This window comes from Anser brachyrhynchus, assembly GCF_964034855.1.
Source record: "Anser brachyrhynchus genome assembly, chromosome: 25".
Classification (NCBI taxonomy): Eukaryota; Metazoa; Chordata; class Aves; order Anseriformes; family Anatidae; genus Anser; species Anser brachyrhynchus.
Window position 1 is genome coordinate 1866244 of NC_137718.1, and position 27986 is coordinate 1894229.

Consider the following 27986-nt stretch of genomic DNA (forward strand, 5'->3'; position numbering starts at 1 on the left):
ACTAAACTCTTCTTCATGTGATTTAAACTGCCTTTTTAGAAGAACACATAAGAGCAGCAATGGATTAATGCCTTGCTTTTCAAATTACACTTTCCTTGCCCTTACCCTTAAGTCATTATTGACCTCTCCAGAAAACAGACATTTGAAGGATGCACTACTTGTGTTATTGTGTAAAAAAAATGACCATAGAGCTGATTAGAGAGGAACACAGAGGGCCACAAGAAAGTACTTAGGATCAAGATCAACTACTGTTCTTACTCTGCACAAAACTAAAGGGCAATGGAATCTGACTAAATTTACCAAAACAGCAAAACTGATGCTTTTAAAAGCAACCACCCCTAAATCGTACACAAACTGCATTACCATAAGTTATCACAAAGGCTCACAGCTTAGCGAAATTAAGACCGAAGTATTTAACCACCTAAGAATGATGTTTAAGCAAAGCGGGAGGTGATATCACACATGCAATACCAAAGCATAATTTAGCAATCAATGGAGAGTGCATGGGGAAAAGGATTCTCCAAAGTGACACCCTACTCCAGAAGTGTAGAGGATTATTTCTTTTCTTCTAAACATTGGGTTCTGTCACCAACTAGAAAGTAGACGACCCATTGCTCAATAATTAAACAGCAAGGAACTTGCCACTAAGAAAGGGTGACATCATTTATTAAGGTAAATACAAGCTTAGCAGAACTGTTATTTTTGTAAGCTTCGATAATAAATTAACTTCTTTCTCTTGATATTTACATTGATGTTGTTTCACTGGCTTCTTTGTAGGATGAGCACACACTTCTGAAAAGTGGTTGAACAGGTTATCTGCTTTGAGTTAGTTTTATTAGGAAAAGAAGATATTCAACAGCAAGGGCTATTAAACAGCTTATACAAAAACTTTCTTGAGGACATCAGATGCTATGTACATATTTCATAGAGGAGTTCAGGATGGCCATGCCATTGAGTTCACGCAGTTGAACGATATGCCTGAAAAGACAACAGAAAGGTTGCTCAGAGATATGAGGTGACTAACAAGAGTTTTAAGCTACCACTGCTCTGCTGTACCCCATGACCAAACCATCCGGTATGTTTGATGCTAAATTTGAAGTAACAGGGCAAAGTGTTTCTAAATTATTATTCCTCACAAAAAAAAAAAAAGGAAAACAGAAGTTCTAAATAATACTTGACAATTGTTCAAATAGGTGAAATTCCAAATTAACAGAACCAACTAAACAAGGTCTTTCCCTTTCATTCTTGCGAGTGTTTTGCAAATCTCAGAGCAGATAGTTTAGCTATTGCTCATCTGAGAGCTCCAGCAGGAGCAAGGTCCTTGAACTTCCAGAACCTAAACGTTATCCTTTGCTTTCTGCAGTGGTTCTGCAGGAGTAGGAAACATGCTGGAATTCAGTTCTACCAGAATGCAGCTCGGTGTCCAACTGACAGTTTGCAGCTAGCTAGGACTCGGCACACTCTTGGTAGGCAGCAGCACAGGCATTCTTTGCTGACATACTTTTGTTTTGCGTTTATTTCTCTGACCTCTACAAAGAGAGCATCACTTCTCCCATTCTTCCAGCAGAAGCAACAACAAACAATGCAAAATGAACTCCAAGAAACAACTTACATAGGACAACTAAGAACACAGAAATCCTAAAGCAAAGCTGTGTGGACAGTACCACAAATGGAAATTCCATTGGAGGAAGAGTGATACATTTCACAGAATAGTTAAACTGCTCATCTGCTCTGTACCTGCCAGGTCTATGAATGGAATTGACTTATGCTGTTTTGGTGTTACTAGATTTCCTCATTTTTCCCCGCACCAGACTCTAGTTCCCAAATAAGTTCCCATATCAGTTTAAGAATTATCAACTAGTAACAAGTGAACAGTGCAGGAGAAGAATAGTGTTTTTTTTTTTTTTTTGAATACCTTGGTTCAGCGACACACAGCTTCCCCAGCGCAATTGCAGCATTCTCCTGCACTGAAGTTCTCGTAGCGTCACCACCAGCATGTTTCAACAAAGTCATCACAACATTGGAATTCAGTAAGGATGTCGCTGCTCCAGGAACTACAAGGCACTGGCCAAGGCAGAAAGCAGCATTTCCCACAATGATTTCATTCTCTGATTCCAAGAGCTTCAACAGCACGCTGAACCCTGTGAGCAACAGATTGCTTATACAAGAAGTACAGACTTGTTCAAATAGCATTGATATTTTCTGTTGCCCTTACCTACACTAGAGGGCAGGCATTGTTCCATGGAGTGTATTTTTCTAGATTTTTTTTTTTTCTAGAAAACTTGGAAGAACAAGGGAATTTCTTAGCAAGGTTCACAGTCCAGTACACTTCACCTTCAGGTCCAGTCCTGCTTCACCTACCCAGATATTTTTCTCACAAAACTCAATCTACACTCTACTCTCCATTTGTTAAGTTTTCCCCTGAAACTGAACATGCCACCTTTGTTGCTTGCTAAGGGATATTGCACTGAACTTGAAAAAGCAACCCCTCTCACCCTACCATACCAGCAAACCAAGAACAGGGCTGAGATTGTGGAAAGAGCAGCTGGGAAAAAAAGGAAAAGGGACATAAAAATGCTCTGTGTGTGTGTGTATAAATGTATGCTTAGCTAACACACAGCAGCTCAGCTCCATGTACTTCTGTAACCTACACTAACGTACAGCAGCAGACTATTTGGGCTATACTCCCGACACAGAGCTGTAGAGCAGCTGCTGCTGGCATCTGTGAACAGCAGCCCCATCTCCTCAGGCCATAGAATCTAGAAAGAGGCTGCTTTCAAAATAAGATACACCCATGGCCTTCACATGCATGAAGTCTCCTTGGGGTTACATAAGTTTGATTTTATTTCCTTTCCTGTCCCCATCTGTTCTTCCTAATCACATTATGCTTCTTCACTTTTCTGCTGCAAAAATACCTTCTGAAAAGGGAGGGCTGCTCCAGACTGCCACAGTGGTACCAGCACGGGCCAGTGAAGGCGAACTAACTGGCCCAGCTAGAACATCATTTCATGTCATAGGCTTTATAGCTTGATTTCAACAGGCTCCTAGCAGCAGAGCAACGTCTGGGTTGGCAAACTGAGATGACAAAAATAGTGACTTTTCAAAAGATGAATATCCAGGGTTTTGGCAAAAGCAAAAAGAATTGCTATCGCTAATCTGAGGTAACGTAAGCTTCATCTGCATATGACAGTGAAACTAATTTAGGGTCTACAAAAGGAAGACGGTGCTCTGAGAGACTTTTAATGAGGATAAATCCTTAGGGTTCAAGTTGAACTACACGAGCTGACAATTTCTTGACAGGTTCAACCATTTAGATATCACCTAGGTATTCTCAGTTGTAATTGCATAAGCATTAGTTGAACCTGGATTTCAAAGCCATTCAGGCAGTATTATACCATACAACTAGAGCAAATATTAGTAACTCAAACATACTCCAAGACACCTACCTGACCGATAGCATCATTCCATCTCCACTGCCATTTCCTTTTAATAGCAAACTCTAAACAACTTCAACCTCTTGAAATCAGATGTCTAAATGAAGTTGCTTGTTTTAGCCACTAACATCTGGAAATATGACCCAACTCAGTTAAACTTTACAAGTACTGTTTTCAAAGATACAGATTTCTGGCCCTGAAAATGTATAGCAAGCTATTTTACAAAAGTAAAGCACAGTTTGTCTACATCAGGCTCATTATCTGACGTGCATGTTTCCATCCACACACAGAGCTAAGGCTCATTAAGCATTATGTCAGGCTTTGTTATTCAGAAAACATCACTAAAGTCTTGCAAGAGTAAAAGTGTTCAGTTCTGTTCTAGGGAAGAAAGTCATTGGATGATGCTGAGATTTCATCTCTGCATTCAGTCTCCAATTAATGAAGTTGTCACTTACTTTTATCTGACTTCACCACCTCTTCTTGAGCTTGTTTGTTACTTCTTGTGCAGATGGAAAGAGTCTTTATAGCGTAATTGGATGTGATCTGTCCTCCAGCCTAGATTTTGATTAGAATAAAGTGTACACTAACAACCATACAGTTCATGCCCCAACTTGCTCAAGGTTACAGAATAGCTTAGGTACCATGGATACAGTTATTCCTTACGCCTAAACCCAAATACAAAATTAAGACATTTGTAGAGTAGGTATCTCAAGATGAACAGATGCTGAAAACTAGGACAAGAACCATCTCTTCCCTGCCAACAACACGCACACACAATTCCTTGAATCTCTGGAGCCCAATTCCTTTCAAACTAACAACTCCTCTGATGCTGGTTACTTACAAGAGCTAAACTGAACACCACAGCCTTTTTCTAGACTTATTTTATCCACTGGATAGCAGGACTGTGGCATCTACACCAGCCCGGGAGGATATACATTCCACTAAATATGTAGACACTGTTTTGCTGTATGTCTGTAGATTCATATATGTATATATTTAGGGATAAATTCCTCCCTGGCTCGATTCAACACTCACTGGTAATCAGGGTAAAGGGTTCCATTGACTTTCGGTGGTCCAAATTTGACCACTCCTATTTTAAGCTTGAATCCTCCAACTGAGCCTGCAGTAGCAGATTCTTAAATTTGCACGTCCCTGCAAGTACAGTTGTACACAGGTAGAGACAACTGGCTCATACGTAAACCACTGAAAAATTTGGGCTACAGACTACAAGGCAGAAGCCTAGGCTCAAAACTCCTTAAAACTGTATCAGGGTAATGGTGGTCTCAAGTACAATGGACAACATAGGTGAAATTCGTGCAGTCAGAGTGACTGCACGGGTCTTTTTCCTTAAAAAAGAAGGCTAAACACAGGGGCAACTACAGTTTTCTTCAGGGACTATAATAACACAATTAAAGCGAAGTCAGTTGACATAATTTACCTTCAAGAATTTGATCATTTTCTTCACCACCCCTTCTTTCACTACTGCTTCTACTGCCAAAGAGGATGCCGGCAGGACACGACTTAACACTCCAATGGCTCTCTTAGCAAGAACAGTGTGGGAGGAAAAAAAAGTAATTTATTTATACAGAAAATTTTATTTAAGGAATTTTCACATTATTTTCTTTCTGCAAATTGTTGAATAAAAGCAAAGTAATTAAAGCAATAAAAGTAGAAGTTTACAGAAATATTAGGAACATTCAGGACATGGCTTTATTTTTGCTTACTGGAAACTCAGCTCAGCACAGTTTCTAAAGATTCAGTGTAGAGAGAGGTGAGACCAAACCAAGATCGGGACAACTCCCGGCATACTTATTTATTGAAACAAATACCTAGTAGAAACCAGCCCAGAACTGCTGGCATTGAGTCAAAGTAATTGCAAATAAAACAGATCAGAACAGTTCATGTTAGTTCAGAGAGGTGAACCGACTCCCAGCTGAGACCACATCTGCTTCTACCCATTTGCCTTGAATAATTGCTATCTGTGGGAGTTACACACCATTAATAGGAGTACAGCCTCCTAGGAATGATTCACATAGAGGAATTGTAAAAAGAAACAGCTGTTAAACACCCAAATTGTTCCTGCTCCTTTGCATCTCCATTGATTTAATGCTTTATACTGAAAACGAGCCTAAGGATGAAATCTTTTGTATAAGCTTCTATTCAACAGATTTCAAGGGAACGCTGAAAACTCTTGCACTAAATGGCGTACCAAAACCCAAATAATTTAAGTGGTATATTATTTCGTTAGTAATAACAATACTCAAATCTCATTGTAGGCTTTAAAGCCTGAAGTACAGGCTTCCACAAGAGTTGCACAGGGCAGTAGTTTGCACAGTAGTGTTCAGGACAGATCATCTGTCAACCTCTTCTTAGTCTACAGATATCTACTTACAGTCACAATTCTTCCATCCTTATCCCCGAGGAGAGACATGCATCTGCCACTTATGTCCACAGCAAGGCACTGAAAAACAGTGTCAAGAACTCAGGAACAGCCGATTGCCGGAAAGCATTAAAGCAGGAACAGGTTAATAGACAAATTACTCTACACGAGAGAATCCAGGGGAGATTAGGGCACCCACGGCTCTGTGTTACTAACAGTTCAGCACCCTGTTGGAATGTTCCTGTATAGCTTCAGAGACTCGCATCAGGCCCATTTACAGGGACAAGGGAGGAAGATGCTCCAACTGCTCAAACACCTCTGAATCTCCAAGAAAGTGATCATAACAAGAAAGCTACCGAAGAACATTCACAGATCTTGCATACCTGGATGATCGCATTTGATTCAAGCAGTAAGTTCATCATTAGGCCCAGCACCGCAAACAAACATTCCTGATACTTGGGAGTGTTCACATCAAAGTACTCATCCTATGCACAAAGGAGAGAAAAGTGCAGTCAATTCAGAGGTTCCAAATGGGGGCTTCCTCAGACTTCTGTGTGCTCACCTAGTGACCAGTGTTCCCCGATGCACCAAAAACTCCAGGGAAGAAAAAGTTCTGTCAGCACCAGTGACAACGACACCTTTTTGATATGGATCTGTTCATGTGCATGTTTCACTTTGAAACTTATGATGTGTAGGAAGTTAACAAGATCCTTTCCCAACCCCTGAACTCTTCAGTTCCTGAGGACTGAGTTCATATTGCATCCTCATCCTGAAAGGGGCTGCCTACAGTAAAGGACCAGTCATTCTCCTCTGTCCATCTATTGAGCCACAACTGAGGTGAACAACAGACTGCTTTGAGACTTCCTATTATGCTATCAGATTTAAAGGATATCAGTCAAGGGTCCAGGGCTACTACAGGAGGCAAGCAAACCCAAGTCACCAAGATCACACAAGTGCCATTTTCCAAACCAATAGGGTTGAAAACACTGTTGTAGGGAGCCATCAAGTCTCCTTACCACAAGCTTTATGCAGGCTTGCCAGCACTCTTTGCTCTCAGCCATCTGCATTCGGATGACTGCATCTGCACACAGATTCCCCATGATGCCAATGCATTGGGCAAGGGCTGCCTGGTTCACAATCTTGGCAGAGGTCTAAAAAGAGAAAACAGAAGAGTAGTGTAAGAAATTAAGAACACATGACAGGAATACCTATATGTTGTTTGCTTACCCCCGTCTGGGATTCCCGAATCTTTCTTGCCGGTATTAAAGCTAAACTGCACAAAATTTGCAAATCAATCCCATTTTCACAGCTAATCTCCCGCTGAAGTTCTGACAGTCCTACGTCTCAGGAAAAAGTGACTGGCTTCTGTAGCCCCTAACCTCGAACTGGGAATGTAGCCTCTAACCTCGAACCTCTTACATGGGCCACCGAACAGAACAACCTCTGCTTCAGTTGCAATTCCAGGAAGTTCCGTTCAAAAGGAGAGAGCAATAAGCCATATAAAAATGGTATAATTACTGCATTTTCTTGGTGCTCAGCTGGAGAAGTGGAAATTTCTGAGCAAAGTGGAAATGTTTACTTTCCAGCTGCACCCGCTCTTCTGCAACAGAACCCGTCTCCCCTGTCAACTTCCTTCTTCCTGAGGATGAATTTATGTGTCAACAGTATTTTAAGTTTGTATAGTTTAAATAAATGATAACCAGAGAAGGGATCTGAACAACCCAACATCTTTTACTTGTAGCCTAATGTGATCTTTTTACCCTGATCTCTTCTTAGGAGAATACAGAATAAGCCACTATCCAAGATCTATTTAGTTAGTGACAGTGGATTAAAGTCTCATTACGAAAAGAGTAAAACAAAGCTGAGGGGTGAAATCATCGCCTGACAGATTACCAGCGGGAACCTGCAGCCAAGTCTAGAGCTTTCACTGAATATGCAACATGTAGAAACAGCAACATGTAGAAACCAAGCACTAAATATTGAAGACAGAGCATTTTCCTGAGGGAAGCGTATGACAAAATTGGATTTATTACGCCTACAGAACTCGAAATGTAACTACTGTAGTCCTGCCACAGAGGAGTTCTGTCTATGAGCATCTGGCTATAAAACTGGAAGGAGTCATGAGATGTGGTACAGGAGAATAAACCAGAGATATAGAAACTGAGACTTTTCGTACCAGTAACTGGGTGAATAAAGGTAAAACACCTGTGGAAAACATGATGCGACACTGGGTTTTGAACCTGTTGGGGATAAAGAAAGCCATATTTGGACACTTAGAGCTTTAGACCAAAGTCACACAGAAAGGCAACAAAACAGCAACATCCAGAGAAGGTAAAACAAGTCAACAATGTACCCGTGCAGCAAAGACCAACAGCCTCTATCAATAGGTCATTTAGTACATTTCAAAGCACAACTTATCAAAATGAAGAAATGCAAGTTACTTCTCCTCTTGAGTTAAATCAGACAGTATATTCATGGCACTGCTAGCTCTGGCATCAGTGTTTTTGACGAACATCACCAAGATCTGCAGCCATCTGTTATTAAAAAACAAACAAAACAAAACCAACAAAACTTACATCAGCTCTGCCTTAATAATTAAAGATCAAAATTTTATTTTAAGTGTACCAACACAGTTTATAATCTTACGAGCTACTCTCCTTGAGCTCACTAGATTTTGCCCAAGTTTCACGTACTAGGCCCTACAAATACATTCAGTCACCTAACTGCCCCTAGGATTTTGGCACTATATTCTCTCGCAAGGTCATACCTCTTTGCACAACCACAAGTACCATGTTCCATCAGCATCAGAACACTTTATCAGCATCTAAGCTTCACAAGACATTTGAAGCCTAGCTGCTTTGCCACTGACAAACATCTTCGAGATGGACAAGTAGAAGGTAATAGTCAGGGCGGAGAACACTGTCAGCATAGCCTAGTACTGAACAGCTTCCGCAGATTGTAAAGGCTCACAGGGAACGTGAGTGACAATTGCATGGCTTAAAAGGACATGCTGAGCAAACCCAACAGCCTGTGAGTGCGCGCGTATGGGTCAGAAGGTGTTAACTTACAAACTTTATAGTAGCAAAGAAAGATTAATCTCCTGCCTGAATAAAAACATCCTACCAGTCACCTTTTGAGCTTTTGGAACAGCATGCTTGCTGCTATGTGATTTGGAGCTGCATGGAATTTACAGGACTGCAAACCCATAACCTCTGCCCCACAATAAGCACCTTTGCAGACGTGCTGGCATTTCCACTTGCTCCTCTGGTGAGCTGAAATTCCCTGCTGCTCTTCTCCAACTTCGTAGTTTGGTAAGAGAACCTATAGTTATCAATTAGCTCCTGAACATCCTAACTCTTTTATAGCAGTCAAACCCAGGATCTCTTTCAGAAGCTGCCTGAAGTTTTCAGACTCCTGATATTCCAAGGCAAAGTAATATTATTTGCCTCTTTTAAACTTCCCCTTAGACATGGCTCATTTCTTTAGCCTTTCTTGCAAGGAGAAAGGTCTTGTGATTAATGTTGTATATAATACAGTGAAGTGTGTACATCTGTTGGAGAATATTTTCTGTTCACCCGTCTCTTTAAACCATTTAGTGCAAACCAGTACATTAAAATTTCTCCTCTGCTTAACTCTAGAATAAAATAGCAGGACAATAGCACAGAGGTAATAGACTGTTTCTTTCTCCACTCAGTGAGTCATGGCAACACTGAATAATCATAAATGCCAATTACCAGATGAGGAGCGATTCGCAGCTTGAAACCATGAGCTATTAAGAGACAGCAATGTAAGCTCTTGCTGGAGTGCTAGACAAACACACACTTGTGGGTTTAAAAAAAGGTAATTATGCCTCAAAATTACGTTACTGTCCTCAGAAATAAGCCCTTTCTACTTAGTTGCAGAGGCCTCTGCAAGTATAAAGTCTACTGAAGTTGCTTTCTCCATATGCCTAACTTCCACTTTTGCTCAACTAGGCCTAGCCCTCTAGGGCAGAGCCCTCAATATCATTATATTCCTTTCAGGAAGTCTGACATTTATTGCTCAATGTGGTGCTAGTGGAATGAGTTCAGGATCTCTGAACCCAGGGATTAAGCAAGCTTTGCTGAATTTTAGTTGCATTAACTACCTGGATAGGTCCTGATGCCTGACCAACAATCTCCTCCCATTCTCGTTCTCCGAGTAGAGCATGATTAGTGCCAATGTCTCCTTCTGGATCTCCGATGCACCAGAAGCAAGTAGTTTTGACAGCTGTGCATTTACATCAGGGTGAGTCAATAGAAGCCGTTGATTTTCTTCTGAAAGCAGAGCACATCTAAGAGCAATGTCACACATGATGAAATCCCCATTATTTGATACTTCTTTCTCTCTAGGTGCTGATTTAACCGGTTTAATATCTTTATTTCATCCACTAACGTACTCATTCACTCTGACGTGTTCACCTTGCATAACATTCCTGCAGAGCAATGGTAAAGTAGAACTCACTAATCTGCTCTCAGCTTCATGACTTCATCACACACACAAGTGTTGGAATTTCTACTCTCACAAGCTACATGTTAGCTTCTCAGGCACCGTACGTTGCTTCAAAGGAACAGACACCAGAACCGTGAGCACAAAGTGCTCCTCTCAACAGATCTACTTTGTCAGCCGCCTGCAAACTGCTAGCAGCCAGGCTGTTCAGGCGCAATAGCACACTGCCCCACCAGGCGAACATACGTAGCTGCACAGGAGTCTGTTACTTTCTTTTAGCTACTGATAAGAATATAAAGCAAGTTTTCCTCCTACCATGCTGCATGAATATTCTCTTGGGCATCAGTTGTAACCCAGCCTAGGTGCAGATACCAAACTTTCTGTATTGCCCTTGAGTGGCAGTCTTGCCACACCAGTGGACACTTCGCTACCCCAGCCCATTTCTGGGCTGCCTATAGACTTCATAGAAATAGAGGCTAAGGCTACCTAACCGGTCACTGCTTACTGTGAATGACAAAGGAATTCACCCTTCCCTAATACTACTTCTACACAGCCCTGTTTTTCAGTGGTATAACTGCTTAAAAAAGATAAAATCATAGAAGAGGTATTGTCTTAAGAGCCAGCAATAATCACAGGGAATTTACTTTCTGCCCCTTCAGTAGATTTAAAAAGTTCATAGAAATAGCCTGTAAGTTTCATCTCACGATAGACAGAAGCACCACCGCTGTGGCTGCTGTTAGCAGCATACACCCAGCACTCGTGTTTGACCTTTAAATCTTTGTTTACAATAAGGTCTAGACCCAAGTGCTCTGGGAAAGTGATGTTCATGCCAAACAACCATTTTAGACACAGCAAGTGCCATATTAACAGTACATTAACAATGATTAATGTCGGTTACACCGTTTTACCATTCCCGGCGCAGACAGCTTGCCAAAGGAAGAGAAGAGAAACAGACAAATCCACTTCAGCCATGTTTTTTCTCTCTGCACAGAAGCCCCTAAATTAGAAACGTGAGCTTGTAAAAAGAACTAAGGACAGATGAAACAATTAGGGTTAGCTCTTTGACTAGGAGAAATCAGCAAAGCCTCGCAGAGATGAGGCTCTGCCAAACGAACACTTCAGCTTATAAGCCCCAATACCAGCTTATTAGTTAAACATTCTTAGGACTCCCACACTTGTTTTCCCCGGGACCTCTTCTGAGGCCAGATTTATGAACTACTAGCTCTACACGATCCTCAACACACACAGACCCTACACGATCATTGTAAACCACAAGTAATAAATTCAGTTCTGCACTGACAAAGTTGTGGCTAGCCAGGGCATACCAGCTTGGTGCAAATTTGGAATTATGCCTCAGGAGAAGAATAGCTCTCGTGCCTTGTTTAACCAGATCATGCTGCTCTGAACCAACTTGGCTGTGCAAAATTTTCAGATCGCAACTTCTGCAGAACTATTATTTGTTTCCATCATCTGTCTGGAACTGACTCAGATATACATTCAGACAGGAGATTCCTTATGAGGCAAAGATTAGAAAGCAATTTAGATAGGTATTAGTCAGATGTGTTTCTTATTTACCAAAACACGGTGTAATGGCTGCCAAGAAAATACAGCAGCAGAAGATACAGGTCTCCAAAGAGAATCCTCTTCCTTGATTACAGGAGTGAAAAGTTTCACAGGTTACATTATAGAGCTGAGGCTATTTACCTACATGAATTACTAGCACCACGGAGTCCAGCCAGCATACTTAAAGCAACTAACTTCTTACATCAGATGTTCTTTTATGGAAAGCTTTTACAAAATTGCTCTCACCACTAAAGACAGGGTAACTGCCGAAATAGGAGATCACAGACAGAAGCAGGAACTCAGGAATTCTGTCCACTGCATCTAAGAGAGCACTATTTGTTTGAGTCAGATATAAGCCAGTCTATTCAGACATTAAAATCAGTTATTCCATTATTATGTGATCATTTCATCTGCATTTCATGAGGTGATTGTGTTTCTTGAAAACAATATTTTCATTTCCTTATGCTGTAACATGCTACTGTTCTCTTTTGGAGAGCTCTTACCGTCTTACGACCTCGTTGTCATTGATGATACTGAATCCATTGTTTGTTCTAAATAAAGTTTGCTCAGTGCCTGAAAAAAAATCAGAGATAAACAAGTCAGCTCTGTGAGCCATCTGGCTGATGCATCATTGTGAAGGCAGACACCTGCTCTTCTGTAATACAGTGTTGAAGGAAAAGGTCACTGGATCAACAGCTTTGGGGAAAGAATGTTTGCATCATGAAAAGAAGGCAAAATCTTCAAGAAAATACTTAAAGTAGAAACTGCTTTGAAGCTGAAGACTACTGTAATTCATGCCTGGTGCTGTAAAAAATGATAGACTTCACATTAAAGGCTTTTTAGGATGGCTTAAAAACGAGAATAGCTTTGAAAATCCATATACTTTAACCGAGAATTACCTACTTAAAAAAACAAAATTAAATACCTCTTAAATGACCCAAATACTTAAGGAAGTCTCAACAGCTCTGCTACAGTATCAGTTTAGTTATTCAAAAAAATAAAAAAATCTACTGACCATAAATTTTGAAATATCAAACAATATTGATTTTATTTTTTCAGAGGAACAGTGCTTTTGTTCCTTTAAAAACTACTCCAGTTGTATTCATCTAGTTGGATTACAACTCCCATGACCAACCACCTTTGCAACAAGTACTCACAGTCTTTCACGGCTCCTGTCAGAGCTCTGATCCCTCCTGTATAGAAGAGGATATTCTGGTCAGGTCTGTCAAGTCTCCGCAGCAATTCTTTTACTGACAGAGCCTCAAGTTTTCCGGACAGAAATTCCTTCATTGCTCTGTCTTCTTCTTTCATTCTTTTTTCCTCCAAGTTCACCTCATTTATACAATCTTGGAAATCAAAAGAAAACAAAGCAAGTTGGTTTTTGATCAGAAAACAAGGGTCAACAGTATAAAAATTTATATTTCTTACCTTTGAACAAACTTTCCTTTTGGGGATCAATTTCTAAGATCTTCTGGTAACAATGCCTAGACTTAACTCAGAAAAGAAACAGGCTCTTAACTTATGATAAAAATGGCAAGATGATAAAAAAAATATCCTAGTCAGAATCATGCTGTTTAAGCTCAAACGTTTTTGGGCTACAGTACTTAGAAAGTCTGAAGAACAAGATTTACGAAGCAAGGCAAATCAAAAATTTTTTTTTTAACCAGAAGTGTGAGATAAATATTATTATCAGTCCCTAGATCTGAAACAGCAATAGCCTGCTATTCCAAATTAGAAGGAAAAAAGTTAAGTACAAACCTGGGAACACAACAACAAGTTCCAGTGACAAAACAGCAAATAAGGCATAAAACGAAAATTGCACGAACTCTAACTATCATTGCACGAACTCTAACTATCATCTGGGATTCAACTTGTGTGTCTTGTTAGCATGCTTGGAATTAAACACATCAATAGGCTTAGGATAGCAAGAACTTTCTTCACAGACCAAACTGCCAACAACACTCTCACAGTGGACTTGTATAGACTTCTGTGGTCCATCCTCTATAGCTATTTCTATTAGAATCATTTCTGAAAGGTTTCCTCAGCAAGGCTCTTTGTTAGTTTTTGAACCCTATTTTTTTGTCCAGTGCACAAGACCACAAATTAGTCCCTCTCACTCACAATGTCACACCAAAATCAAACTGAAGCACGGTCTCACAGCCACAAGATTTAGTCAACTTACCTCACTGTAGTGCTTAAGGGCCAGGTGAGCTTTCCCCATTAGAAAATAGGCTTTAATACATTTTTCACTGCACTGTGTTAAAAAGGAATTATTCGTAAAGTATTTAGAAACTTGAGACATTAAATACTTTTTCAGATTTCTAATTAATAGCTAAATGTTGGACTTGATGATCTTAAAGGCCTTTTCCAACCTACGTGATTCTGTGATCTACTAGAGACATCTAAAGTTTATATGCTGAATTAGTACCCCCTGGTACTAACTTCTCTTCTGCATGCAAGGAACACAGGCTTTGGTCTGGTTAAATGCTGAAAGCCGCTACTGCTAATATCCTTCCCAGAAAAACTTACCCAGAACAAGTTAGGTAATGTTAAGGCCTGCATCAATAAGTCTGTAATCACAGAACTTGTATAATAACAGAACTTCCAGACGTGTTTTTATGAATTCTACCATGAATGAAATGAGTAGTAATTTCCATTAGCTGTACACAGATAAATAAATCTAATTGTTGAAACATCTAAGTCAAAACTAACAATCCAGGTGACCTTTTGCAGCTCAATTATGTGTCAAGAGTAGTGATTTCTTTAAATGATGCTGCCAGTAATATTAATAATCTGTTAATTGCATTGTACTCATGGGCATCCATGGGCATCACTGGTGTAACACAACTCAATTTGGATTCAGCTATTTGGCATTTTATGTAATATTCACCTTTCCACCTGACACCAATACTTGCTCTTTGTGAGCTTAAAGACTCACTTTTTCCGTTTCTGAAGGATGGGCAAGGTATTGCTTGCCAAAGTGCATAGTTATAGTTTATTGTTACTTTTTTTTAAATGACAAGTTCTTAAGAGCTAAGAAAGTTCCGCATACAGGTAGCACTGAAATATAAACTGCCTTACAGCATTCAGGTTAACTCAGGATGCAGAAGTCTGTGCAACACCACCACATACTTCCATTTCCATTAGCAAGTTGTCTCCGTATCATCAGCTATACACACATCCTTCCTGCAAGAGCATTTAACCTGATCATAAAATACAGACTGCTGAACTTACCTTCAATGCCCATTCGCAATCACCAATGGCTTTTTCATATTCATGCATTTTCAGGTAGGCCTGAAATACGACCAAGAAAACCCAGAGAGCAGAATTAGAATACGTCAAATGATTTCCAAAAACTATTGCACGAACATTAGCTAACTAAAAAAAATTACATTGTTGATATGCCTAGCTATTGATTTTGCAGGGTAATTGCTAGCTGTTTTTGAATTTCTTTTCCTTTTCACTGGAGTTTGTAATTTAGAATACATGTAATAAAACAAAATTTAAATGATACATATGGATTAGACCAGGCACTAAGAGAACGCAAAGTAAATGTTAACATTCTACAATTATAAAAGTGACCCCTAAAAAAAAGGAAAAAGGTAATGCATTTAAACAAAACTATACTCCATAATGATTTTTCCCCCCATTTATTCTGGGGGGAGCAGGAAGAAGGAGGCATGAATACCTCCCCAAGGACTTGCCCCTGCCAAAGGGAAGGTTCCTGGGAGCATCAAGTACCTTAATTAAGAGGAAAGAGTTTACAGCTCTAATCATCTTCTTTGTGCAAGTCTTTCATCAAGTGTGTAAAAAGATTAAAAACTTCAGTCTGTACTGCCTTGCTGTTAACTTGTAGCCACAGAAGAATTTACCGTTGGTAGTATTGCAGCAAAGCAGAACTCACTAATTCCTGGAAGCGGAGAATGGCCACGAAAAACTGCTTGCACTGCACTTTAAGCCTCTCTATAAGGCGGCATATTACCTTCTATGAAATTCACTTAAGTAACAGAAAAATCCTTTTTGGATTCTATCCTGGCAATGTAATACTGAAAACAGTACACTGGTAGCTCACTTTCACGTGCTCACCTGTGCTCTGTTGGTATAGAGCTCCTGCTTGTCTTTCAGTTTTTCCAGACCTTCAGTGTATCTCTGAATGGCTGTGTCATAGTCTCCTTTCCTGAAGGCATCGTTTCCTTTCTCTTTCAGAGCTGTATAACAACACGTATGCATTCAGAATAACATTTTGGCATTTATTTTTGTCCCTAAACGGTGACTGAGGAAACAAGCCATATTCTCCTGTTGGAATAATCATCAAAATTCCAGTCCAGCTCCACTGCAGCTATCTTTGTTAGTCATTATGTGCAAGGGACCTCTGAGCTCTTCAGTGCACAGGGTGCCCAGCCCTCTTTCAAAGAGGAAGCTGAGCGTCTTTGCCTAGCCCACCTTTTAAGCACTGAAACCTCCCTGCATCCCAAACCCCTCTTATAAGAAGGAGATTATGGAGAAGAACAGGCTGCAACGCTATATGAAGTATATAACCCTGTTATATCCTGCTAATCGGCAATGTCCACAAGACCACTGTCTCAGAAAAGCAAATCATTGCCTCAGTGTACCTAAGAATCGCATTAACAGAGTACCACAACAGACACTAAAATCATCCCAGTTCCTGCTAGGTAGTTTCTGAAGGCTTTAGCTTGAAAAGCCTTTAGCACTTACCGTTCGCTAAACGTTCATTTCTTTTCCTTCGTTTAGCTCGTTCTCTTGCATCTTTTTCCAAAGCTGCCAGAAAGCCATCTTTGAGACAGAAAAGTTGGCGGCATTTTAGTTACAAAAATAAAAATAATTGCATTATTAAAATCAATCTGTAGATGAGAAAGAAGTCATTTCTAGGGGATTTCTTCGTCATTTCTCTACATAGGGAATCTTAAGGGGATATTTCAAAAGTTAAACTGCAATGTGAATGTCACACTACTACACAAAAAGACCATCTTACCTTTCAGGATTTGCATACTTGCCACAAAATAGCTCATGTCTAGATATAAGCTTGTTTCTTTTCAAATTCAGAATACCAGCTTTGTACATGAGGCCAGAATATGATGACAAACTACACCAACAAACTTCCTACTTATGAACAAATGCAACCATACTGGTAGATTTCTAGATGTGACTGAATTCTAAAGAAAAGTTAGCTTGGATTTTAGTGGGAGTGGAATTCGGTCTTGCATGAAGAGCAATCCTCACTCCATTTCTGCTAAAACAGATGGAAGAGCTGCTAAATGCTAGAGGGAACACTGTCCTACCTGGGTTCATTGCCTCTGCAGTTGGCACGTCCTAAAAAAGAGAAATACAGCACACAGATGTACACACACAGATGCTTCAGTGAAACAACAAAGGAACACGTGGTTAAGTTGCTCAAAGCTACAAGGGCTCTGAAATACCTGGACTGACACATTACGAATGTCAGTTTGACGCTTTACCGAGAGATGGCAAGGACAGACTTAATTTCTTCCAGCATTACCAGAAAGCTTCCATATGCATCATTAATGAGGCAGGTCACTGAAATCCAGACCTCCCACATGAATCAGAGCTTAATGAACTTAGCAAAAAGACTCTTGCGTCTTCAACTGGTTTAACTTATACAGCTCAAAGCCCTGAAGTGCAAGTAAAAGTTACAAGTTTTAGCAACCCAATACTTTCATCCAGCTTGAATAAATCCAAGGGAAGTACTTTGTGTCATTAGCAGCCTTAAGACAAAGACAACTTGACATCAACTAATTCCCAATAAGATAGCTAGGGAAAAAATTTTAAAAAAGGTTACATTCAGAAGAGGTTTTTATGTATTGTTCTTTTTTTTTTTTTTTTCCTACTGGGCAAGGTATGTGAGTTAGTATTAGCTGAGAACACCTAAACTGCATACAGCTACAACTCTAAAGGGAAAAGCCCTTACAGAAGCCCGCGTGTTGATGACTGTTCTGTTCACCGTAGTCTTGCTTTCTTCCTCCTTGCCAGCCTCCTGCTCACGGAGCCTTTTCTCTGTTTCCACAATGGCATTTTCCTTCACAGCTGGGTCCGGAGAGTTCAGGCCTTGAAGTAAGTTGGCTAAAAACGGGATAAAGGAACCAATAAAGGGATGAAGAAACCAATAAAGGGATAAAGGAACCAACGGCTACCTCTGGTCACAAAGCGACTCCGGGCACCAGCGGGGCCTCGACACAGGGAAAGTTTTCCCCTTTTTCTCCCTTCCTGCCCCATTTTTCCCCACCCAGTTTTTCTCCCGGCGCCCTGCCCGGGGACTCCCGGCCCCCTCCGGCCCGGCCCCGCTTACTGATGTCGTCCACGCGGCGCAGGAAGCGCTGGAAGTCCTCCTCCTGCCGCCCGGCCAACATGACGGCGCGGTGCCGAGCCGAGCCGAGCCGAGCCGAGCCGAGCCGAGCCGAGCCGGGCCGGGCCGAGCCGAGCCGGGCCGGGCCGGGCCGGGCCGGGCCGGGGCCTAGCGCTGCCCGCGGGCCGAAAGATGCGCAGCGTCCTCGGCGTTGTTATGGAGACCGCGCCCCTGACGTGGCGGCTGCGGAAATGGCGTCTGGGGGCGGGGTTCTGCAAACACAGGGGCGGGAGGGAGGCGGCCGCCATTTCGCGGCCCCTCAGCGGGCTGAGTGGTTCAGGGCGCCGCGGCCCGGGCTTGGTTTTCTCACAAAATCATGGAGTCATTAGGGTTGGGAGAGACCTCCAAGATCATCTGGTCCAACCATCCCCACCGATGTCACCCACTAAGCCATGTCCCCAAGCACCACGTCCAACCCTTCCTTGAATGCCCCCAGGGACGGTGACTCCACCAACTCCCTGGGCAACCCATCCCAATGCCTGACCGCTCTTTCTGAGAAGAAATGTCTCCTAAATCCCAACCTAAACCTCCCCTGGTGCAACTTGAGGCCGTTCCCTCTAGACTGAGGCCTCCTGCTGCTGCTGCTCTGTCAGACACCCACTGGGGCTGCTTTGGCAGAGCAGGCAGGCTGTCTGTCCCGCGGGCAGGCTGTCTGTCCTACTAGCAGTCTGTCAGTCCTGCTGGCAGGCTGTCTGTCCTGCTGGGAGGGAGTGCAGCAGCAGCAGTACAGGCCCTGCTTTCCTCCAAGGAGCATTTCAGATCCTCTAGCCTCCCCAAAAAGAAAACAATTAATAAATAAATAGTGAAAAGGGGTTTCTTGGGTCAAAATAAAAGTTACCAGGCATGGATCAGCAGAACCAGCCACAGGGAGAGGGGGCCTCTTTTAGGAAACGTGCATGCTCATCCACAGCGATATCCTTGAGCCCTTTGTGCCCTGATTTTTATACCACACCGAGTGTTTTTTAAAGATACCCTGCAAAGACTTGGGCACAGCGACTGCTTTCTGTCCCTGGGAGGGTCAGGCCCCGGGTTTGCAGGGCCTGGGGGCTCCATTCTCAGGCGGGACACGCAGCCTGCCAGCAGCGAGACAGCCAGAGGATGGCACCATCCTCCAGCACAAACACATCTGGGCATCTCTCCCAGAGCTGTCATTTCAGACCTTCCTCTGCTTTGTCTCCCGAGTCCCCAAAGCAGCCTCCACGCACCCACCAGTGCGTGTGCAGGCAGACCCCAGCTGTTCGCCCAGCTGTGCTGCCGATGCCGGAGCCCTCCGGCTGATGAAGATGCAGGAAAGGCGACGCGGGGACTGGCTGATCTCCGGCAGCACACACGCCGAGGAGCAGCTCTCAGGAGCTGCCCAGCCCTCCTTTACACCATGTGGCCCTGCTGGGATGCGTCAGATGTGAGGTTCAGAGCACTCCCTGCATCCAGGTCCCCCCTCATGGGCACTTCACCCAAAGCACGTCCCCATCAGGTCACGCACGAGAGCTCGTGTGGCTCCAACAGCCCGATGGGGCCTTGTCACCACGCTCTGGAGACACGTTATTAGAGCCAGAAGGTTGGAGATTGCAGCAATTGGAAGACATCAGCCTCAGAGCATCACTGAGTCCCTGCTGCCCCAGGGTATTTTAATCCCAGACATGGTAACGCAGCCATCTGAGGAGAGGAAAGTGAGGAACGGAGAGGGAGGTGCTCTGGCGAGTCTCCTGAAAGCGGCAGCGTTGCCTAAGACATGGAATACCAAGGACAGGCCACTGCGGTGTCTGCTGGGCGTGAAATTAGAAATCTCACTGTGAGCTTACAAATCTCAGCCACGTTCATCCTCCTGCCCATCAGCGCCCCACTGCACTGCTGGGAGGAGAAATGCGTTCCTGGGCTGTGTGTGCCCATAGGGTGCTGAGCTGCACCATCCCTGCAAGCCCCTGGCCCCAGGGGCTGCCAGGAGTTGCCTTTCGTGCACATTTAATAAATACGCTTCCTCCTCTCCTCTCGCTGCAAGGCAGCTCTGCTCATGCAAACCTCCATCCCAGAGGCGGGGCTTGGTTCACTAATGAAGCTGTTTCAAATCCAGTGTCTATGGTGTCCAATTAAAAATACCCAGGAGGCAATAGCTATATTGCTGAGATGCTCAGCAGTCTAGCTTGTATTCGTTATCCTAGGAAATCAAGGGAATAAAGCCACCCCTAAGGTCTAAGAGAATAAAAAATGTTATAAATAAGCCACAGGCAAAACAAAGAGCTGGGCTTGTCGGTTCATTAAGTCTGCTTTGGAGGTGCTGAGCTGCAGCAGGCAGATGCGAGGCAGGCTTCCCCGCTTGCCTCTCTCTCCTGTCCCTTGGGTGCTGCATGCGAGCAGCAGCATCGAGCCCTGTGTGCTGATGGAGAGGGAAGCGTTGGGTTCTGCCTCTTCCTGCCACAGCACTGCGAGACAGAGAGAGGGAAGGGGGGCACTTCGGAGGGTTTCTGAGCGCTGAGAATTTGCAGATGTACCCCTGCAGATGGGCGGGAGATGGGCAGGCGCTGTTCCTGCAGGCTGTCACTGGGTGCTGCAGTCCAGCTGCCCCTGCACTCTGCTGCCGGCTTGGCACTCTGCTTTGCTCTATCCTCCTCTCCTGCCTCCCGGATACCCCCCTGGGTCAGCGGCCCGGATCCAAAGCCTTTTGGATTATAGCTGTGGCATCTCACATCACCTGCATGAAAACGGCCTTTACTTCTGCCCCTCCCATTCAGCTTCCCATTCTCTCCCCGTGCAAGAAGCTGCCGCTCATTCTGCTGTCAGATCCATTGTTTATTCCTCCTGCTCCTCAGGCTCGGCAGGAGGGCTGCAGAAGAGAGCAATTTGCTAGCGCTGCACAGAGAGCCGCTGCTCGCTCCCCGTGCCCTTCACATGCTCCTGTAGAGTAACTCCCAGGGCAGCCGCGGTGCTGTTCTGCTGTGGGGCCCCTGCCGTGCCAGTGCCCCCGCACAGCGCCGTGCCCACCAGCTGCACCCAGCAGCCAGAGAAGCCCGAGGAGAGAGCTGAAGGACGTGAGCCTCTTGTGGGCAGAACAAAGCTAATAACACGGCTGCGGAAAGTAGAGTTGGGATTCATTTAGCAGCCGGGCAGAGATTTCATTACAGCAAACGAAATGAAAATCTTGGGTCAGCTGTGCCGTTCAGCTTATGAAGAAGGCAACACCTCCGCTGTAAGCAGATCTGCTTAATCCCTCCCGGCGAGCGTGGCTGTGGCGCCTGCTCCCCGTCTCAGCTCGGTGCAGCCCTGGCAGGTGCAGGATTTTCCTGCCACTTCGCAGCTAACGGGGAGAGCTTACCTGGCGACGTGCAGGGCGGAGAGCTGCCTTCACGGAAATGGTGCCAGGGAGGTCACGTTGCCATACAGCTCTGTGCAGAAGCATTTAAAATGATGTCCTGGAAGTGTTTGCAAGTCTATTCATAAATCTGTATCAGTTTTTATTATAGCTATGGATCAAAACATATTAGGTATATATGAAAAAAATATCTGTCAGGGATTTATATCCTATCCAGGGATTATATCCTATTTATTAGGATTGGTGAGGTGAATTTGGGATCACACAGTCATTAGCGGAGTCTACCAGCAACAGAAGGAAACATCTTCAAGCTCACTCTCCCCTTGCATCTGTTCTCTCCTTGCACCTTCCTGACGTACCCATTGCCTTGCTGCAGGCCTGTGGGTTGCTGATGCAGCAGCAGTGAAGCTGGCCTCCCCCTGCCGAGAATCCAAGAACCATTTAATTTGTTCAGGGGGTATGGGAAGGTGGGGGCTTGAGAATATCTCCAAAAATTCAGGCAGCATAGACTTCCTTGTCAGGTGGAAATTTCCACTTCGCTGGAACAGAGCCGTTTTCACACTGATTAATAGTTCCGTTAGGATGATCGCGCTTGTACTTTTTATTCCTTCCCCACACTGATGCACTTTCTGCCACCCGTGTCCTCCTTCGTGCTTTGCTTGGAGTCCAGCACAGTGTTTGATCCTGGTTGAATTTTCCGGGTACCACGAGGATGTGAGTGTTGCCCCATGGGCAACAAAAGGGCCCTGGTGCTTTCAGCCCTGCTGTTCTCCTGCTCTGCTCTCAGCCCAGCCTCCCTGCCTTTAACCGTCGGAGAGAGAATTACTGCCACTGGCAGTACCTCTTGGACTTTCTTTGTAATTACTCCCTGTAATTCTCAATGATTTTTGTTTTCAGTTTACTTCTGTCCAGATCTCGTGTCATGCAGTGTTCTGGTCCACTCCAGTTGCTTTTTGGTTACCATTATACAGAAATGAGAAACGTGGCTGTTTTCCTGCAGGATCTCACTGTGCTGAAAACAGTAATTATGCTTGTTGGTACTACTATTTAATGGACACGCACCCTGCTTGAACCCTGATTCTGCTCGAACACCTTTCCCAGCAAATTCCTTTCCTCCAGGAGTTTGGACTCCGCAGGTTTCAGGCTTTTGAACGGTGACGGTGTTTGCACTGGGGTTTATCGGTTACATCAGCAGCAAAAACATTTCCCAGTTCCCGGGGGATTAAAGCTTCCAGAGAGCTGAGCGGGGCTTCCAGACCAGACCAACGGCGAGGCGATGGTCCCACAGCGTGCTGCTCCGCCACTGCACGCGCTTCTGGGCCATTGTCTCAAACAGGGGGTGGGAAACTGTGATCCCTCATTAGCAGACCTGCTCTGACATTTGCCTTGCAAGGAGGAACTGAGAAAGGGTTTTAGAAGAAAATGATGCCAGCGATGCACCCTGAAGCACAGCGTACACACAAATCTTTTGTTCAGCTGCATTCATTTGGAAATGAAAGCAATAAAGGGATTGGATCTGCGTTGCCTCGGGCTAGGATTCAGCCCCCTGACTAGGGTGTGTTCAGAGCCCGAAGATGTGGTTTTCCTACGGAAGCCATGTTATAAGCTAACATCGATTTTGACTGCTTCAGGCTGCTGTCGTTTTCCAAGAGGAGACTGGGACAGCCTTTTCGAAAGCAGTAGCACCAGGCACATACGGGGCCAGTCACAGCAGCTTTGCTCAAACACTGACCGCAAAACACATCGCAAGCTGCGTTCAGGAAGAGAGAGGAGCACTGGCGAGGAAGCAGAAAAGACAAAGCTGTTCTCTTGGGATAACAAGTGCTTTAGCTCAACACACTTACCACTTTTTTTTTTTTCTGTGAACAATTCTGGCACCTGTGTACTGCCACGTACCAGAGCTCTCATTTCCCCGTCCACATCTCCTGGGAGATGGGTGCTTAGGACAGAATTGAATTTGGTTACGTTGGTCCAACATTAGCCCCGGCCAGGGCCCTGATCTGGGATGTGATAATGCCACTTTTATAGCCACCACTTGTGCACGCACACACACAACACTCACAGCCAGTGAACAGAGCAATGTTTTTATGGGAAACCCGGCTGACTCAGATCCACAGCGGGCATCAAACAGCATTTGTGTGCTAGTGATCTCAAGGACAGAACCCGAGGTGCGACAGAGGCTCAAGCTTCAAAAATACTCCTCTTGTAGAGCATTCAGCACTTGGGAAGCGCTGCTCAGTGGGGACACGTGCGGTCAGGTGCTCCTTCTGCACATCAGGGGTTCGGAAAGGCATGCAGGGTGCCCACTGGCATCGTTACGCACCTGGTTGTGTTCCCTGCTTCGCTACAGCCCAGGGCCTGGCTCATGCTGCCGGCATCCCATGGTGGGATGATAAACACTGGGAGATGAACATGCATGCAAATACAGCCCAGGGAACCCATGCTTGTGCACGGGACCTAGCAGAGAGCATCTGAAGAAGAGCAGACGGTAGGCGTGAGCTTTTTTTTTTTTTTTTGTAACTTTTATTTGAACACAGTATTCTGACAGAATGCAAAGTCAAAATCCTCAGTTAGTATCAGTATTTACACCAGTGAGAATGGGAATAAAGGTGGAATCGATGTTTCACTCGGTAAAAAGATTTTTTGTTTTTTCGTTTTTTTAACAAGATAGAAGGCCCCCAAAAGTAGGGAATGCTGGGTAAGGATGTCAATGGAGGGTCTGAGAACAACTATCAAAACAGCCTAGTGTGAAAATCTGGGGTTTGAAGGCTCCATAGAAAAGTGTGAAAATAAAACTCCACTCTAAAAGCTGAACAACTGGATGCACTATTATCTCATCATCTTTACGTATGGTGCAGCATGAAATGCAATCACTCCACAACTAGAAGCTGATCAGTCTGAGTTGCCATATAGATATATATATGTATGGCATGGATACATATATAAACATATACAGCGCAAACGGCATCAGGTTGGTCCCTCTTCAAAAGGTGAAATAAAACCAATGAAGCCTAAGCTATCTTCGGAGCGGGATACTTCTAAATTAAAACAAATTCTTCTCTGGTAAGGGGAAGTATAAAAACACTCCTCAGAATGGATCTACAAGCACTGGGTGTCGGGCGGTGTCACGGGAGCACTAACAGCAGGAGGACAGACAGACCCAGGGCTCAGGCACCACGGGGGAACTCCTGCCTTGGGACGATGCTCACTCCAGCAGTTGATAAAAACCCGCTGCAGCCAGCAGGGTAATTTCTAAAGACGTGGCTGGGTGGTGGATCGGGCCCTCAGCTGGTTACCTGCTACGACAGAAATGCCAGCCCAAGGTGAGAGTCACAACTTTCACCCGGCAGGCGCTGACCAGCGTCCTCGGACAGGTTTCTGGTCATTAGCATTTGTTCCCTATCGGCTGCTCAGCTCTCAGCGGGTCATAACTTATGAGGTATAACATAAAGAGGACAACAGCAGTCAAAAACGTCACAGAAATGAGGAACAAGCTGTTGTGGCCATCCCAAGGAACAGAGGTACGTATTGCCTGCCACCAGTCAGTCCTCCGCTGCCCCAAGGACTCTCCCCAGCTGTAGACCATGGTGGGTTTTTATGGTGGACTGATTTCTTAGAAAAGAAAAAGCCCTAGGGAACACAGACCAAATTTTGCCTTACTTACACCAACACTGCTGTCCTGGGTCAAGCAAAGGCCAAATCAAGGCTTTGAAGTGAGGACCTATCCTGCCCTGATGTCCTGCTCGGGATGGGTATTGCATGCGTGTCTGTGCCTGCATATCCAGTCATCCTCCATTTCCATCCCCAGGAGCTGAGGAAAAAAAATGCAAAAAACCCCACACTTAGCAAATGACAAAACCATTATTTTCACAGCTTGAAATTCTGCGATGCCACTGGAGAAGACTGCGTACTTAGAAGAGTACATCAACGAGAGTGGCTCACTTTAGCTGAGCCAAACCGCAGTCTCTCTGCCCCCCATCATCCTTCTGTTTGTCACCTTCGCACATCGGAATGGATGCCATCGTCAGCTCGGTTTTGTTTTTCATTTAAAGGCTTCTGTTCCTCGTAAGAGTTGTTCTCTTTTTTTTCCTGAATAAATTCTTCAAATCTGAACTATCCGCTACACCTTCCACATTCAAACTATGTTGAAGCTTTTTTTTTTTTAATTATTTCAATACTATGACAAAAAACACGTTTCACACTAAAATAGTCACGCACCCACAGTGCACAAGCTTGCAGATCTAAAATAGAATTAAAAAAAAAAAAGAAAAAAAAAGAAAAAAAGAAAAAAAAAGAACAAACAACCCCCCCCCAGAGAAGGAACAGCTCTATACAACGGGCTGGTCTACCCCTGTACACCTCTGCCTTCCTTCTGCTCAAGCGTCTTCTCACCCCTAAGTCTCGGTATTACTCCGTGACTCCCAATGATAACTCCCACTGATAAGCTCCCCCCTGCACAATGATGCCGCCTCAGCCCCTTTTCTGACTCTTAAAGACATGATCCAAAGACCAGGGAATCAAGGGGAGCCTTGGCACCGCTTTCCAAGCACTGATTGCATGGTTTTGATTCTGCAGAGCACCCACGGACAGACAAGCCCTGCTGGGGCTCCCTTTGCAGGAGGGGGCTCACACGCTGCCAAGCATCCTTGTGCTCAGGAACTTCACCCACATGAGAGAAGGACGTTCCTTTTTTTTTTTGGTGTTACCACTCCTCAAAAGCAAACTTCATTTTTCTCTAAGTGCAGAAAGTCATTGCTTTTAAATCAGCTTTCTGGGGTCAAAGGAAATGGCGTTTACTGACGTATTAAGGAGAAACTGATGTCCTCGAACATCTGAGATAAGACCAGCCCAGCCCTAACTGTACAATCTCTCTTCTGCCTCTCAAAGCTCTGGGAGGGTTCCATGAAGGAAAAGGGAGAATGTCCTAAAAAAGCAGAGATGATATTTTTCTTATGCAGTCAGGCCCAGGTCCAGCAAGGGACTTACACTCTTCATAAATTTAGGCATATAAGGACTCTCGCCAGCAACTCTCTCATTCCAAGCTAAGCGTGTGTTTATGTGGACTGCTGGGTACAGACCTCGATTGGTGACAAGTGGTTGGAATATCCCCACCCCCCGCCCCCCAAAAAAACAAACCAAAGACCAGCATTACTCTTTTTCTTACTCCAGTAAGAAATAATAATAATAATTATAATTATTATAATAATTAAAAAAGATAAAGGGGAAACTACTGTAAACATCGATATTTAAAAATGTCTCCCTTTGCAAAGCAAGCATGCTGCTAACCTAGTATCTATAGACTGGATTCACTTAAAAAAAAAAAAAGGCAGCTATTTTACACATACATTTAAACACAACAAAACTTAAAAAAAATATTTGTCAATTGTAAACACTGGAAAGAACAAAAGTTGGCAAAAATTAACATAAAATTTAAAGAAATGTAGAGTCTGAATACTGCAAATTGAAATATATCCCCCGAAGCTGCAATTTTGGCATTCTTCCTAAAAAAAAAATAATAACCCCCCCAAATAAATGTCTAACGTGGAGAACAGAATTCAGCCACAAAGAGCTCAAGACACTTTGCATACTGAACAAATACAAGGTGAACAGAAATTATAACTTATTTATGAGGCTTTACATATTTCAAACTCGACTGAAAAGTATAAAAATAAATTGTGGACTTTGTTCATTAAGGACCATCCGTACCAAGTAGTCAAGCAGTACAGTGGTTATATCTAGTATACTAACCAAGGAAAGAACAGGGTCTTTTTTTCTTTCTTTCTTTTTTTTTTTTTTCTTTGTCTAAGACTAGTTGATTTTGAGCTCCTCAACGATGTTGTAACTGGTATTTGCAATTTTGCCTATTTGAATATACAGGGTCAGCTAAGCCCTGGTTTGGTTGTGGGTTTAACCCTGTTTTTAAAATGTATTACTTTTTAAAAGCAAGTGCACAACAAATAGAACCTTTCTAAAAATCTTTTTAAAAAAAAGAAAAAAAGAAAAAAAAAAGAAAAAGAGAGAACCCCCCCCCCCGTTTATGCATTTTCTGTTTTGTTTTGTTTTTTTTAAAAAAAGGCAACAGACACTAGAGGAATGAGATGTGTGTTGTGTTTCGTGTTTTAAATGCTTGGGTGAAGTTGTTCTGTCATTTTTTTCATCTGTCGCTGATCATGCTTTGCTCTCATTTTCATTTGTTTGTGTGGCTTCGTTTGGGACCGTCTTGACTTCTGCTGGAGGTGTCTTAGTTTCCGTTGCTTGCACTTCAGATTTGTCTTCTACTGGGGTTTTCCTGAGGAAGAATCACCAAAATGGCACAGTTTAGAGACAGAGAAATACAGACCATCGATGGTGAATTAGCGATAAGGAAAGAATATGTTCCTGGAAACATTCAAACATAGCTCCTTGACAAATGCAAAGATAAATAAAACCAACCTCCCGTCCCCCTCCCCTCCA

At 43.5% G+C, this 27986-nt stretch overlaps 2 protein-coding genes across 6 annotated transcripts in view; both read right to left on the reverse strand.

Annotated features, from left to right (window-relative positions):
• Positions 1-651: 651 nt before the first annotated feature.
• TTC12 (tetratricopeptide repeat domain 12) lies at positions 652-18371 on the reverse strand. Of its 3 annotated transcripts, none has more exons than XM_080567708.1 (21): positions 18170-18371; positions 17792-17943; positions 17145-17175; positions 16561-16638; positions 15931-16052; positions 15079-15138; positions 14027-14098; positions 13273-13333; positions 13002-13190; positions 12348-12417; positions 11190-11278; positions 9941-10106; positions 8256-8348; positions 7991-8054; positions 6831-6965; positions 6198-6299; positions 5827-5895; positions 4873-4974; positions 3890-3989; positions 1916-2141; positions 652-978 (listed from the first exon to the last, which is right to left on the reverse strand). In XM_080567708.1, exons 1-21 carry the CDS (start codon positions 18228-18230, stop codon positions 903-905), a joined length of 2118 nt encoding a protein of 705 aa, XP_080423834.1. In that variant the 5' UTR covers positions 18231-18371; the 3' UTR covers positions 652-902. The 3 variants fall into 3 exon arrangements, with proteins under 3 accessions (XP_080423834.1, XP_080423833.1, XP_080423835.1); XM_080567707.1 differs by having other exon boundaries at positions 9941-10109; XM_080567709.1 differs by lacking the exon at positions 14027-14098 and having other exon boundaries at positions 9941-10109.
• A 5662-nt stretch (positions 18372-24033) lies between these two features.
• NCAM1 (neural cell adhesion molecule 1) overlaps positions 24034-27986 on the reverse strand; it is a 116527-nt gene continuing 112574 nt past the window's right edge. For all 3 annotated transcript variants that reach the window (XM_080567593.1, XM_080567592.1, XM_080567594.1), the window contains one exon: positions 24034-27822. In XM_080567593.1, coding sequence (XP_080423719.1) covers positions 27702-27822 — 121 coding nt within the window. In that variant the 3' untranslated portion in view covers positions 24034-27701. The remainder of the gene's footprint in view (positions 27823-27986) is intronic.

Excerpts from the sequence above, each read along its gene's own strand:
- TTC12 (XM_080567707.1), bottom strand. The coding sequence starts at position 18,230 with ATGTTGGCCGGGCGGCAGGAGGAGGACTTCCAGCGCTTCCTGCGCCGC. Across the intron at positions 13,334-14,026 it reads CCCTTAAGCACTACAGTGAG|TCTAGGCATTGTTACCAGAA; the intron begins GTAAGTTGACTA and ends TTCTGAGTTAAG. Across the intron at positions 2,142-3,889 it reads GGTGGTGAAGTCAGATAAAA|GGTTCAGCGTGCTGTTGAAG; the intron begins GTAAGTGACAAC and ends TGTTGCTCACAG.